At 44.4% G+C, this 13,962-nt stretch overlaps 2 protein-coding genes across 6 annotated transcripts in view; both read right to left on the bottom strand.

Annotated features, from left to right (window-relative positions):
* Positions 1-1,747: 1,747 nt before the first annotated feature.
* On the bottom strand, positions 1,748-12,166 carry cfap36 (cilia and flagella associated protein 36). Of its 4 annotated transcripts, none has more exons than XM_039679308.2 (10): positions 11,920-12,166; positions 11,367-11,431; positions 11,191-11,289; positions 9,078-9,192; positions 7,865-7,952; positions 7,021-7,177; positions 6,295-6,379; positions 6,089-6,207; positions 5,002-5,136; positions 1,748-2,100 (listed from the first exon to the last, which is right to left on the bottom strand). In XM_039679308.2, the coding sequence occupies exons 1-10, from the start codon at positions 12,020-12,022 to the stop codon at positions 2,017-2,019; spliced, it is 1,050 nt and encodes a 349-aa protein (XP_039535242.2). In that variant the 5' UTR covers positions 12,023-12,166; the 3' UTR covers positions 1,748-2,016. The 4 variants fall into 4 exon arrangements, with proteins under 4 accessions (XP_039535242.2, XP_039535243.2, XP_088973509.1 ...); XM_039679309.2 differs by having other exon boundaries at positions 6,301-6,379; XM_089117383.1 differs by lacking the exons at positions 1,748-2,100; positions 5,002-5,136 and adding an exon at positions 5,607-5,648.
* Positions 12,167-12,291: 125 nt separating this feature from the next.
* LOC120492189 (inactive phospholipase D5) overlaps positions 12,292-13,962 on the bottom strand; it is a 33,482-nt gene continuing 31,811 nt past the window's right edge. For both annotated transcript variants that reach the window (XM_089117381.1, XM_089117382.1), the window contains exons 9-10: positions 13,774-13,864; positions 12,292-13,707 (exon numbers count right to left, since the gene is read on the bottom strand). In XM_089117381.1, the coding sequence (XP_088973507.1) occupies positions 13,502-13,707; positions 13,774-13,864 (297 nt within the window). In that variant the 3' untranslated portion in view covers positions 12,292-13,501. The remainder of the gene's footprint in view (positions 13,708-13,773; positions 13,865-13,962) is intronic.

Here is a 13,962-nt window from a genome sequence, read left to right as displayed (position 1 = left end):
TTATATGAATGATTGGCTAAAGAGATGCGTCTTTAATCTAGAATAGGAGAGCGGGTTTGACACCAGATTATTATCAGGACGGCTGTTCCGGAGTTTAGGAGCGTTTAGGAGGTACAGCCTGAGTGCTGGAGACGGCACTTGTCTGTAAAGTAAGCAATTAAACCTCTTCAAGATGCAAAAAAAAAAAAAAAAAAACCCATCTTCTACATCCATAATTTATGAATGCAGGGTTGTGTTTCGTTTTACACTGCAGATTTAGCTAGAAAACACAATCCAGTGAAAATGAATAAGGCAAGTCCTGGAGATCAATAGTGAAATCAATAACATGAGGTGTAAGAGAGTTTAAAGCCAGCAGACAGAAGGAAACTGTACATATTGTGCTCTTTTTACAAACAGATAAAGCCATATAATGCTTTATACAAATAATTATGTATTAGCACTGTTTAAAATACGTTTAATACAAATACAGTTCACATAAATAATAGTTTATTTTACATAAACTGAGCAAAAATACCCATTTTATACCCAGACTTCTAGATCACATGTTCAGTAAGTAAGTAACAGGCGCTAAAGGAGCGAGTACTATAGCCTGATCGTGATACGAATGTGAACTGGACATCTGCCATGGGGACGTTATCATGTGACCTGATCACAACCGCAACAACTTAAAATATATTAGCAACAGGTTTAATTAATCTATCTGTAATATCTTGATATTGATGAAACTGTTATACAGGCGGTAAGGAGCTCAGTTCAGCGTTTGACCCACAGAAGAGGATCTGTCCTGTGACACTGCGCCTGACCCCAGATCAGATGAGTGCAAGAACAGATTTGAGCTGCACATAAAGGAACATTTTAATGTCAGTTGTTTAAGCACTGCTCTCCTCCATATATCTGGATAATTGGTGGCCTGTGATCACTAAACCATGACAGATCTGAGGATATTCACTCTGACAGCAGTCCTGCAAGACTTTCACCTGAAAGAGAAGTTGACTGAGCCAATCTGATGCTTTCATATCCAGAGCTTTTCTGCTAAACACACAACTATAATGAAAGAAGCCTGAAAATCTCACCAAATGAAACTAAACAGCTCTGAATATGAGTCATTAGTGACGGCCTGAGAGTGGTGACTTCTGTATTGAAATTTGTAATGCAAACAAAAAAAAAAATATATATATATATATAAGATCATTTGGCTTGACGTGAGAGTGTTTCTATGGTATATACATGCTTGCCAGAGAAACAAACTCCAAAAGCAGAATATATGTAAGCAATAAAGGTACTCGAGGCTGTTCTGTATCATGAATGAGTAACGGCTGAAGGGCGTCGTTAGGCCCGACGCGAGCGGAGTAACCCCTTCAGCCGTTACTCATTCACCATACAGCACTTGCCTCGAGTACCTTATTGCTTTTATAACACGGTTGCCACACAATATTAAAGTAAAAAACAATGTATTAGTGCAACTTTCTTGAAGTAAAATCACTAAAAGTCTTCCTTCCGCTAGAAAAAATAGTCCCTGAGCGTGAACAGCAACAACGCTCCGATCATGTGTAAAACGCATGAAAGCTAAAACAACACAGAACCGCAGTGTTGCGCAGCGATCGATAGAGCCGTTGGGTGAAGCGGTCATAGGCGTGTTTTATCGTGAATAAAACACAGCTCTCGACCAATCAGAATCAAGGATTCGAACTAACTGTTTTATACACTTCATTGGGAAACATAAATGAATAAAAAGAACCTGTTTCTCTCTAAAAATGATACTTTATTGGGTCATTTCATAAAACATCTGTCCACAGATTGGTAAATGAGCTTATGCGTAATAGTGAGAGTTCCCATAATGCATAACAATATTACAGCAAGTAAAGCTTTAAACATCATGTTGCAGAATAAAATGATCATGCCAGAGATTGGAGCAAACAGCGAATGACCGTCCACAGGTTCATGAGGAGTAATGCGAGATCATCTAACGTCATACAGGTACATACAAAAATATAAATGAAACATTTACAAAAGGCTTTATTTCTTGATGACTTCCTCTTTGAGTTTCTCTGCCAGGTGTTTCCTCTTCTGCAATCTCTTCTTCTCCTCGACAGAGATTTCCTGGAATATGGAAAAGAAGAGGGAAAAATGATCATTTGAGGGCAGATAATCTACAACCAGCAGTGACATCACATCCAGACATCTCAATGTAAATCATCCGTGGATTGCTGACAGCAATAATGCAGAGATCTGGGCCAGCAGAAGACTGTGGTCTGATGGGTACGAGCTCAGGCGTCCTGGCTCAATGCCTCGGGCACAGGGAGACAAAAATAATATAATAACAACGAACTAAGAGATCCTGGCCGTTTTCCTCTCCGTCCACTAGATGGCGCAGATGCATGATGGTTCTGTCGCTGGGCTGTGATGAGACCTCCAGCGAGGCGTCCGTGTTCTCGTCGGCGCTCTGAGTCAGGATATCCGCGGAGTGTGTGATGACGACTCTTCATCAGTGGAGAAACCCCGGGTTGTCCCAGACGGGTTCTGCCGGGGCGTTTCTCTGGGAACAGTAGTGGCACGCATGCCTCCAGATGTTGCTGCGTCTTATAGACCCTTTTACAAAAAGGGTGTCGTCTCTCTGTAAAAGGGTCTATAAGACGCAGTGACATCAACTGCCATACCAACATCTGGAGGCATGCGTGCCACTACTGTTCCCAGAGAAACGCCCCGGCAGAACCCGTCTGGGACAACCCGGGGTTTCTCCAGCGATGAAGAGTAAACATGGTGACGTTTTTTTGTGGGCGGAGCTTAGGTGGAGGCAGAAAGATCCCTCTGGCCGCTTCACTAACGCTAGTTAGCAAGTATTGCTAGCTTGTTTTTTTAACAATGACTGGAGAAAATCTGATTTTATCTTAATGTGTAAGGTCACTCAGTGTCCAGGACCGCGATTGTTATTTCCAAAAGTTATTTTTAACGGACGGACCCAGATTGGCCGACCCGTAGCCGCCTACACGCTCACTCAATGATGGACGATCTGACAGGATTAACGTACGTTACCTCGGTTGAGTGGCCTGACTTCTACAACTACCTTATAGAGAAACTGATCGTAAAGAGAAACTGAGGGCATATAAATGTTTAGATGCCTATATGGTCCTGTACAAGACTTGTGTGTACGATCCGCAGTTCTGCCGAGTCAGCGCCGAGACCACGACAATGTAAAGAGTGACATTACAGTGCGATTTTAATGATGTGAATATTTTCTAGAAATAAAAGTTCCAGATACGGCATATTCATTTTTCATTAATTCTTGCACCAAACAACACAATAAGACGACATTTAATAATAATAAAAATAATTTAAGCTCCTTATTATGTAGCCGAATCTGTGCTGGTTTGTATCGACCCCCTCCAGTTTTCACTTTGTTTTGCCTCCAGCTAGTGCCGTGACGTAACTGTGACGTCGGCGCAAAAGGGGTCTATATGTTCATGTAGTTCTTAAAGTTGGCTCTTTGCAGAATGGAAAGGAGATCTGTCTCTCCGGGTCTGTCCGGGCGTCGGATGCGTTACGGGAGTCGGCTATATCATTCCCACAGTGAGCCGAGCGAGTGTTTGAAAGAGAACGTTAGGTGATTTGTGTAACCCCGGTTCTCTGAGAACTGAGCGCTGTATCTCACCCAGCTTCCCTACTCGCATAACACGGGGGAAGGGTGTGCTCAGAATCATGAGCTGTGATTGGTCCATCCTTCGGAGAGATGCGGTGTGATTAATGCTTCCATACTCTATCATGCCTGAGGAGTTTCCCGTAGTGAGACACCAGTCTGTTCTCAGAGATCCTAAAGGCCCGTACACACCGGGACGAGTATCAGCGCACGTTATTCGTCAGCGTTTTTCAATGCGTTTTTTGTGTTCACACCCAAGAGATTTTCGCTGACGATGAGCCGAGTGAACCTGCAATTTCATTCCCTGACATTAGATGGTGCCAATTTGCTCTGCAATACAACTCTATATCAGTTCTCTTTTATCAAGATGTTTGTAGTCGCTGTTGTGTTCGTCATATAGTTCTTTACGTTCTAACACCAACAAGAACAGCAGATCTACATTCATCTGGCCTCGCATCTTCCTCGTCTTATTCCTTCTGGCAGTGTAGACGGCGACGTGTATATCTTCTTCATCATTGCATATGTGTGCTCGGCAAGACTGTTTTGTGTTTGAGCGCCCCCAAGTTGTGTCTCTTCAGAAGGTCCAGACACGTGGGCACACGCGGCGCTCAAACTAAAAAACCAACCCGAGGCGTTTTTAAAAAAATTGGTGCCCTTTGTTTTGTCACGAGGCGTTAAACGTCGGCGAATAACACACACGAAATTGGTCCCGGTGTGAACAGGCCTTAACGTCTCCTGCTGGAAGCACACTGTGCTCTGATTGGTCCCTGACAGTGGAGTTCAGAAACACTGACGCTCATATACAGGAGAACTGGAGCTTCTCATGATCACACAGCAACATCACACACACTGAACAAGAAGCAGAACAGGTGCAGTGAAGGATTATTTAATCATAACTAACATTTCTTTTTCTTGCAGGATTAATAACTATATGCTTTCAGAACCTGAATGTCCCTAAACACTTTCCAAAGTCAGTGTGTGTCAGATATTCCTGAATATAACAAGAGGAAATCAGAGTTTGCTTCTAACAGAAGGGCTTGCTGGATTCTTCATATTGGAGAAAAATTATGTACTATATCATTTCACCTTTGACCTCTATAAAGGCGGTCCTATCTCTCGGAGATCCTCTGGCCGTGATTAAAGCTCATTCAGATGCCTGGAGTCTGTTTAATTAGTGGAACACAAGACATCTTAATCCCAGGAGATCGTGTTCAGAGAGGCGTCCGACTCAGAGCTGGACTCATGGGCTGGGGTCAGAGAGTGACCCGAGGACAATATTGTCTATATTAATGTCAGATTCTACCACAGTGCTCTTTAAGGTATAACTCTGCAGTGTGACGGAGGTGTGTGTGTGTGTGTGTGAGCACCTGTGCGGAGGCTTTGGGCTCCGGGGTCGCAGGAGTGTCAGCGGGACTCTTCAGGGTCTGGTCTCTCTTCCGGGCCTGGAGTCTGTCTCTCTGCTGCTTCAGATACTCCGAGCGCTGCTGCAACGCCTCCTCATCCTACACACACACACACACACACACACACACACACACACACAGAGAGACCGTAACATCAATGCTGCTGTAACGCCTCCTCATCCTACACACACACACACACACACACACACACACACACACACACACACACACACAGAGAGACCGTAACATCAATGCTGCTGTAACGCCTCCTCATCCTACACACACACACACACACACACACACACGCACACACACACAGAGAGAGACCCTAACATCAATGCTGCTGCAACGCCTCCTCATCCTACACACACACACACACACACACACACACACACACACAGAGAGACCGTAACATCAATGCTGCTGTAACGCCTCCTCATCCTACACACACACACACACACACACACACACACACACACACACACACACAGAGAGACCGTAACATCAATGCTGCTGTAACGCCTCCTCATCCTACACACACACACACACACACACGCACACACACACAGAGAGAGACCCTAACATCAATGCTGCTGTAACGCCTCCTCATCCTACACACACACACACACACACACTCTAACACTAGAGATGATGCGATAAGATTCCAGCTTTATGCAGTGTTTCAGACACACCAGACGCGACACGACTATAAGACAATCCAAAATCCAGTCAGAAGAGTGTGTGAGTCTCTCTGCAAGCTCATCATCATTGTACATTTGAAATGTTCTTGTTTAGTTAATTTCAAGATCTGAGGTGATATTCAAACACACATCAGCTGCTAAAGAAAGCACACAGACGGCACTTGAGAGGATATCCCATAATTAAGATTCAGTGTGTTATTGTCATACTTGGTGTGTTGATGTTTCAGCCAAACAGAAGCGTCACGTATCGCGTCACGGCTGGTTTGGACAAATAAACTGAGTTAGGAGTCAGGAGTCAGGCCCAGTGTGAATGAGCCGGTGAAGTGTGTGTGTGTGTGTGTGTGTCTCACCGTGAGCGGTCTGCAGTCTCTCTGTGTGTCGTCGTCTCTCGGTCTCTCTGGACTCGTGTGATTGGCCGACACTGAACCCTTGACGGGTGTCCTCACAGCGGGAAGAGCTGCACCTTTACCTGTGCAAACACACAACACTGATCCTCACACACACACACACACACACAGGTGATTGGCTGTGAGCACGGGTGTGGATGGGAACACACACTCACGTGCCGCTGAACCCCTGACGGCTGCAGACTCGGACTGCTGGATCTTCAGCTCTGGAGCTTCAGTCTCGCTGCCGTTGGTCTGAGGAAGATGAGGACGAGGGGAAACTCAGCATCACTCACAAAAACACATGCTTTATAAATCTTAATTATGACACACAAACAGTCCCAATAATGAGATTTAAAATAGTCAAAATTAAGACTTAGTATGGCAATTTCAAGTGTCATAATTTCAACTTTTATGTTTCAATGTCTAGGTTAATCTGGAACTGGTTTGGAAAGTGAAAAACCTTAAAAACTTCTAAACATTAACTTTAAGCTATGCAAATGAGTCATGTGGGGCCACCTGTGACAGCATCAGCCAATCAAACGCTGGATCTGGAATACGCCAATTCACAAATCCCTCCTTCTCAGGAGTTTAAAGGGTTCTCTCTGAGACTAAGAGATGTTCTGGTTCTGGTTTTGGGTTCCAGATCTAAGATGTGCAACTCTATGGAGTAGTAAAGTTGCTCTCTCAGGACTCTGAAGCTCTAAAGAGAGAAACACAGACGTTTCCCACTGTTTCCCTCAAAACGGCACTGTGTTCACTCATAAGCCCCGTCACATGATTCATTTATTCAGATCATATATCCTGTCAGAGTCGTCAGTTTATACACACGCATGGTTATACATACGGTTATGGTGACACACGATATGAATGATGTCAGAGTGATCGGCACGTACTGTGTTGGTCTGCCGTATCCCAGAATCCCCGGCGGTGTGAGTCTCACAGGAGTTTCCCAGAGGAGCGTCTGATAGACTGCTGGATGTGGAGGCCTGATCCTCTCGCTCCTGCATCCTGAGAGCCATCATCTCCAGCTCATACTCCTCCTTCGACCTCCTGCGGGATCATCATCTCCAGATCATACTTCGACCCGTCATTCAAAAATTACAGAAATACCAAATCATGCTTTATTTCAGTAACATTTCTGTCATTTATGCTGCATTTTAATCGAGTTTTCTTAATCATTTTAATAGTATTTATTCTCTAGCTTCAGCACGTTTCTGGTCATTTTATGTCAGCGGCCAGAACAGTCAAACGTCTGAATGTTCATTTTGAAGTCTAATTTTTTCACTTTACTTTTATAATTTCTCAGATCTTGCGAATCCATTTCTGCAGACAGCCTGAGTTGCAGAGGATGAATCCAGGTCATGTGAGATTCAGTGATCTGTGAGCTAACCCTGATCTCTTAATGGCATTCATTAAGGTCAGCATCTTAATTATTAGAAGCAGAATCTCGGAGCGATTGGAGAAACGCCGCAGGATAAGAATATCCAGCCTTTCTTTTTCAGTGAAACGCTAAGCCGGTTTAGGTTAGTGGTCTCAGTGGCTTTATGTGCTTGGCTTCCTGACAACGCTATCAATCCCTTTACAGGGTGAAGTCCAACCTGGCCGTGAGGACATGTGTGCTGTGATAAACGACTGCTAAACCGGGCCGCTGTGGAGATTCTCAGTCCTGGACTGCGTTTGATGAGCGAGAGCGTGTGGTTATATAAGCAGCCGGTGTGATGCAGGTCATGAACTCACTGGAGCACCTCCTGCAGAATCCTCATCTCCTGCTGCTCCAGTTCACTCATGACATCCACACCGTCCGTCAGACACTCGGGCAGCCCACCTGAAACACACACACACACACACACACACACACACACACAGCGCTGCTCAAACGGCTGCAATAGATTTATTATGTTTCTCTTCTGCTCACCAAGGCTGTAATTTACGGAAGCTTGTTTCCTCCACAAAATAAAACATTTTAATTGCAACTTTTTCCATCTCATTTCATCTCTTAGAAAGTCAGAATTTCAAGTTTATTTCTCGCAATTGCAACTTTATATCTCATAATTCTGACTTTATAACACACAATTGCTACTTTATATCATGCATGATGTAAATGAAAACTCACAATTGTGACAAATAAAGTCAAAATTGTGAGATAAAAAGATCAATTACCTTTACTATTTTTCATTCTGTGGCGGAAACAAGCTTCATTAGCACTTATTTAATAAAAAACATGAAATATTATTCCAGTGAAAATCAGCTGTTTTCTGTGTGAATATACAGTGAAGTGTCATTTATTGTTATTTAGTGTTTAGCAATATTATTGATCTGTGTTGTGCTACTTTCATGTTATCACTGTGAAGCTGCTTTGATACAATCTGTATTGTGAAAAGCGCTATATAAATAAATGTGACTTGACTTGACTTATTCCTGTATTTTCAGCATCATTACTCCAGTCTTCAGGATCACTCTATGATGATTGATGGTGGTTGTATGTAATTTGTGACGGGCCTTCTGCCGATAATATTCAGTTAAAGGAAACTAAATGATGTGAGTTTGGAAGAAACACTCTGCCTTCCTCGAATGAATCGAATGTGGAGACCAGACAATGCAGGTCACACTTAATTTCTCACTATTATTATTCTCACTATATTTTTTCTCAATTGTGAGAAAATAAAGTAAAGAACTGTTTCTCTCACAATTATGACTTTTTTCTTGCAATTCTGAGTTTATATTTTGCAATGCTGAAAAAAGTTTATTTCTTGCAATTCAGACTTTTTTTCTTGCAAAATAAAGTCCGAATTGCAAGATAAGACACGATTATTATTATTATTTTTTGTAATGGTGGACAAAAGCTTCCATATGGGAGATATATGGGATTTAAAATGCATTTATAATGTAATAGATGTCACACATGTTAATGCTTTGACAGCCCTAAAGACAAACACGCTCATCTGAATACCGTTTCTCTCCTTGATGACATGCAGGGCCTGCAGCTGAAGCTCCATGTTCTTCTGGACCATCAGAGAGCGAAACATCTGGAAATCATCTGTAGCGAGAACTGGCTGGAAGACCGCCTGTGTGAAGAGGAGACATCATCGTCACACTCACTTACACTTCATGAGCTCGAAAACAATCGGCATTATTCAGATCAAGTTCAGCTGATAGTGCCAGATCAGCAATATTCCTGATTATGAAGATGAGCAGAACAGAACTACAGAAGAGGACCGACTGAGATGTCAGCTGAATAATACTCTGGACATGTGACCCTCCAAGCTCAAATCTGATTGGGTCTGTGTGAAGGTTGGCCTGCGCTGTGAACCCGCTCAGGATCAATGTGACGCGTCTCTCGACGGCCGGCGAGTGTGTGTGGCTCGGAGACTCATCCAGCTCTTCATCCCTCTGTAGATGTTTAGGCTGGAGGTCTTCCTCAGGGTTACTTTGATTTCAAATTGGCTCTGATTTGTTCTTCTGTTAAATTTGCTTGAGTATTTTGTTTTCTATGGTTGATACACTCACATCCACGCACCTGCCAACATTACACATGACCATGTTTTCTTGTTTAATATATTTTGCTTTGTATGTTTATTTCTGCAAACCCATCACTATGTCCTCCTGTGAGCCGGTCGGGACGGGTGTGCAGCGGGAGGGACTGACTTCAGCCGGTCAGCAGTTTCCAGGTCTGTGATCTAGTTCAGGTCAGTGTCACTAACCCAGTTAACTAATCTCCTGTGTGTGTCTCTCCACACTCTACACAACACAAGAGTTATGAACACACCCATCCCCAGTGTCCATGAGTCCAGGCCTCAGGAACGACACGAGAGCCACCGAAGCAGAGTCCTGGAAACCTTTATAGTGGCGAACACAACCTACAACAAACTAGATTTTTGCTTTTTCATTTGTGCCAATACTAAACAAAAAAATACAAATAATGTTACGAAGTGTGCTGTATTAGCATAGCCCCGCCCACGCCTGCTGACGGACTCTGCTGTATTAGCATAGCCCCGCCCACGCCTGCTGACGGACTCTGCTGTATTAGCATAGCCCCGCCCACGCCTGCTGACGGACTCTGCTGTATTAGCAAAAGCCCCGCCCACGCCTGCTGACGGACTCTGCTGTATTAGCAAAAGCCCCGCCCACGCCTGCTGACGGACTCTGCTGTATTAGCATAGGCCCCGCCCACGCCTGCTGACGGTCTCTGCTGTATTAGCATAGCCCCGCCCACGCCTGCTGACGGACTCTGCTGTATTAGCATAGCCCCGCCCACGCCTGCTGACGGTCTCTGCTGTATTAGCATAGCCCCGCCCACGCCTGCTGACGGTCTCTGCTGTATTAGCAAAAGCCCCGCCCACGCCTGCTGGCGGACTCTGCTGTATTAGCATAGCCCCGCCCACGCCTGCTGGCGGACTCTGCTGTATTAGCATAGGCCCCGCCCACGCCTGCTGACGGTCTCTGCTGTATTAGCAAAAGCCCCGCCCACGCCTGCTGACGGACTCTGCTGTATTAGCATAGCCCCGCCCACGCCTGCTGACGGTCTCTGCTGTATTAGCAAAAGCCCCGCCCACGCCTGCTGGCAGACTCTGCTGTATTAGCATAGGCCCCGCCCACGCCTGCTGGCGGACTCTGCTGTATTAGCATAGGCCCCGCCCACGCCTGCTGACGGACTCTGCTGTATTAGCATAGGCCCCGCCCACGCCTGCTGGCGGACTCTGCTGTATTAGCATAGCCCCGCCCACGCCTGCTGGCGGACTCTGCTGTATTAGCATAGGCCCCGCCCACGCCTGCTGGCGGACTCTGCTGTATTAGCATAGTGATAATGTGATGATGATGATGATGAGATAATGTGATGATGATGATAAGATGATAAGATGATGATAATGTGATGATGATTATGTGAGATGTAATGATGATGATGATGATGATGATCCACTAAGAAACAAACATTGTTTTGATTGATACTGTGAAGCTGCTTTGATGCAATCTATATTGTGAAAAGCGCTATATAAATATACTTGACTTGATGATGATGATGATGATGATGATGATGATGACATGTGACTCGTGTCGTCGCTCACCTGTAGATCTTTGGAGCCGGTGAAGGACGAGCACGCGCACAGGAACTGCTGCTCACTGATGCCCACCTCCTGCATGTAGTTCCCCAGCAGCCGCTCCACCTGTCAATCACAGCAGCAGCTGTCAATCACTCACAGCTCTGACGAGTGTATATGATGTTCGTGATGCTCGCGCTCACCAGATGCTTGTACTGCTGATGGACCTCTGTGTAGCTCAGCTTATTCTCGTCCTCATCGTCGAACACTGAAACACACACACACACACACCTGTGTTACAGAGGAGACTCAGTGGCGATGTGTTCTTAATAGTTGTTCTCATGAACTCACACACACACACAAACAGGCGCACACATCTGTGGGGACTCTCCATAGGCATTATTCTGTATTCTGTGGTTTTATACTGTACAAACTGTAGCTATATTCTGTCCCCTATCCCTAACCCTACCCCTCAGGAAACATTCTGCATTTTTACATATTCAAAAAAACATTACTTAGTCTGATTTATACACCGTTTTCCTCATGGGGAGCGCTGGCTGCACTGGACCCCACAATGTAGGTGATGTTCAGATTTACTTAATGAGGGGACATTTGGTCCACACAATGTTATATAAACAGAAACACACGCACGTCTTCTCATATCCGAGCAGTTGTTATCCATGAACGAGCACACACACACACACACACACACACACACACACACACACACACACACACACACACACACACACACACCTGAGCAGTGGTTCTCCATGAAGTCCGCTAGCGGGATGAGCCAGTCTGGGCTGCCCAGGAACCCCGCGACGCTCTCCGGCACCCACTCACTGTCCTCGGCCATCGCGCTCACATCCCCACACACACACTAGAAGACACACACACACACACACCACTGCGCTCCTGTCAGGAGTGTGTTAAAGACGTGTTATAGACCTTAACGCGAGCACCCCGGATGTGATGTGCAACATAATCTGCGACCATAGCAACCGATGGCGTCACTGATCCTTCTTCTTCTTCGGAGATTACACAGCTGCACTGCCGCCTCTGGGCCGGAGGATGAAGAAGCGTCCAGTGGACATTTAAAGGGACCATGACATCAAAACGGACAGTCGACCAGTGCTACTGCTAACAGTTCACGATGTTTCATTCTGTTTCTGGACGAAAAAATCAGGCACTTGAGTAAAAGTACAGAAACTAATAAAATATGATTCCAGTACATGTATAAGTGATATTATTTATTCTGATTTCTTTATATAATAAATTAAAAATGCATTTTTAATCATTCAAATAATGGTAACACTTTACAGTAAGGTTCATTAGTTACCTACCGTTAACATTAACTAAGAATGAACAATACTTCTACAGCATTTGTTAATCTTTGTTAATGTTAATTTCAACATTTACTAATACTTTATTAAAATCTTGTTAACATTAGTTAATGCACTGTGAACTAACATGAACAAACAATGAACAGCTGGATTTGTATTAGCTAACGTTAACAAAGATTAACAAAAACGGTTACAAATGTATTGCTCATGGTTAGATCATGTTAGTTAATACATTAACTAATGTATAATAAATGAACCTTATTGTAAAGTGTTACCCAAATAATATTTCCTTTTATTATTTCTAACACATATAAAGAAATACATGTTCAGTCATGATGTTTTTAAAATACAAAGTACAAATAAATCTACTGCTAATTTACCAGTATATATTTCAACATGCATGTAAAAATTAGAATAAAGCTCTGATAATATTTGACTTTAAATGCATCTTACACAGTACTCTGAATCAGCTAAAAAACAAGATGAGATATGAAAATCTGTAGAAAGATCTTGTAAACCTGCATTTAAAAATGTAATAATGTCAAATACAGTGCTTGATACTGCATAGGAGATTCTGTATACTACAAACAGTCAGATTGATAAAACATCGCACAAGTCTCAGTGCAACACTCATGCAGAGACAAACATCTCAAAGCAAAGGTTTCCACGTGGCATTAAGATCATTAGTGTGTGTGTGTGTGTGTGTGTGTGTGTGTGTGGCCAGCCGACTCGCGAGCGTCTGCCGCTTATAATGGAGTTTTCCTTTCATTTCCTCATACATCCCTCTCTCGGGAGAACACGCCAGACCCCGTCGAGGGATGCAGCGCTGAGTCTGAAGAAGAAGATCTCGGCCAATGGGCAAACAGGAAAGCAAAATACATATTAGCATACAAAATCAGATGGCATGAGATGCCTTGCTTTGTTGAACGCTGTTTGAAGCGGAAGTGCAAAAGAAACAGCCGATCTGGAAAGTTGATGTTGCGTGTGTGTTTTCAGACGCTGGTGTCCTTGACTGTGTGTGTGCTGCACACTGGGATCTTGTTTGGATCCAGAGTTTTAGTGTAGTGGGAGTGCCAGTCTCGCTCAAACACAGCTTTCATCCGCTCCACCACAGTGTTGTTCTGGGCGAGCCGCTGCCGGATCACCACACCGACGCCGGCGCTGAAGGCCATCTCCTGCCCCACCCAGTCCAGATTCCCTGCGGACACAGAGACGGGTTTAGGAGAAGCTCAAACACGGTTACGTCAGCGGCGGGCGTCCTCACCGAGATACACAGAGCTGTCCGTCACCATGAAGCGGCTGCGGCTGATCCTGGAGAGACGTCCATCGCTCTGCTCACGGGGAACGAAGAACTTCTACAAGAACAACAGTACAGCGCTCTGTAGAAAACCATTGTGATGTTAACGGTAAAAGACTGTACAAATGCTAAGGTGAAAAACACCATGTAACTTTC

Source organism: Pimephales promelas, chromosome 11 (genome assembly GCF_988280905.1).
Source record: "Pimephales promelas chromosome 11, fPimPro1.hap1.1, whole genome shotgun sequence".
NCBI lineage: Eukaryota > Metazoa > Chordata > Actinopteri > Cypriniformes > Leuciscidae > Pimephales > Pimephales promelas.
This window is presented reverse-complemented; position numbering and strand designations above follow the sequence as displayed.

Coding starts and splice junctions, on each gene's coding strand:
- cfap36 (XM_039679308.2), bottom strand. CDS start 12,022: ATGGCCGAGGACAGTGAGTGGGTGCCGGAGAGCGTCGCGGGGTTCCTG. Junction 6,380..7,020: donor GGATACGGCAGACCAACACA/GTACGTGCCGAT, acceptor CATCTTCCTCAG/ACCAACGGCAGCGAGACTGA. Junction 6,208..6,294: donor GGGTTCAGCGGCACGTGAGT/GTGTGTTCCCAT, acceptor GTGTTTGCACAG/GTAAAGGTGCAGCTCTTCCC.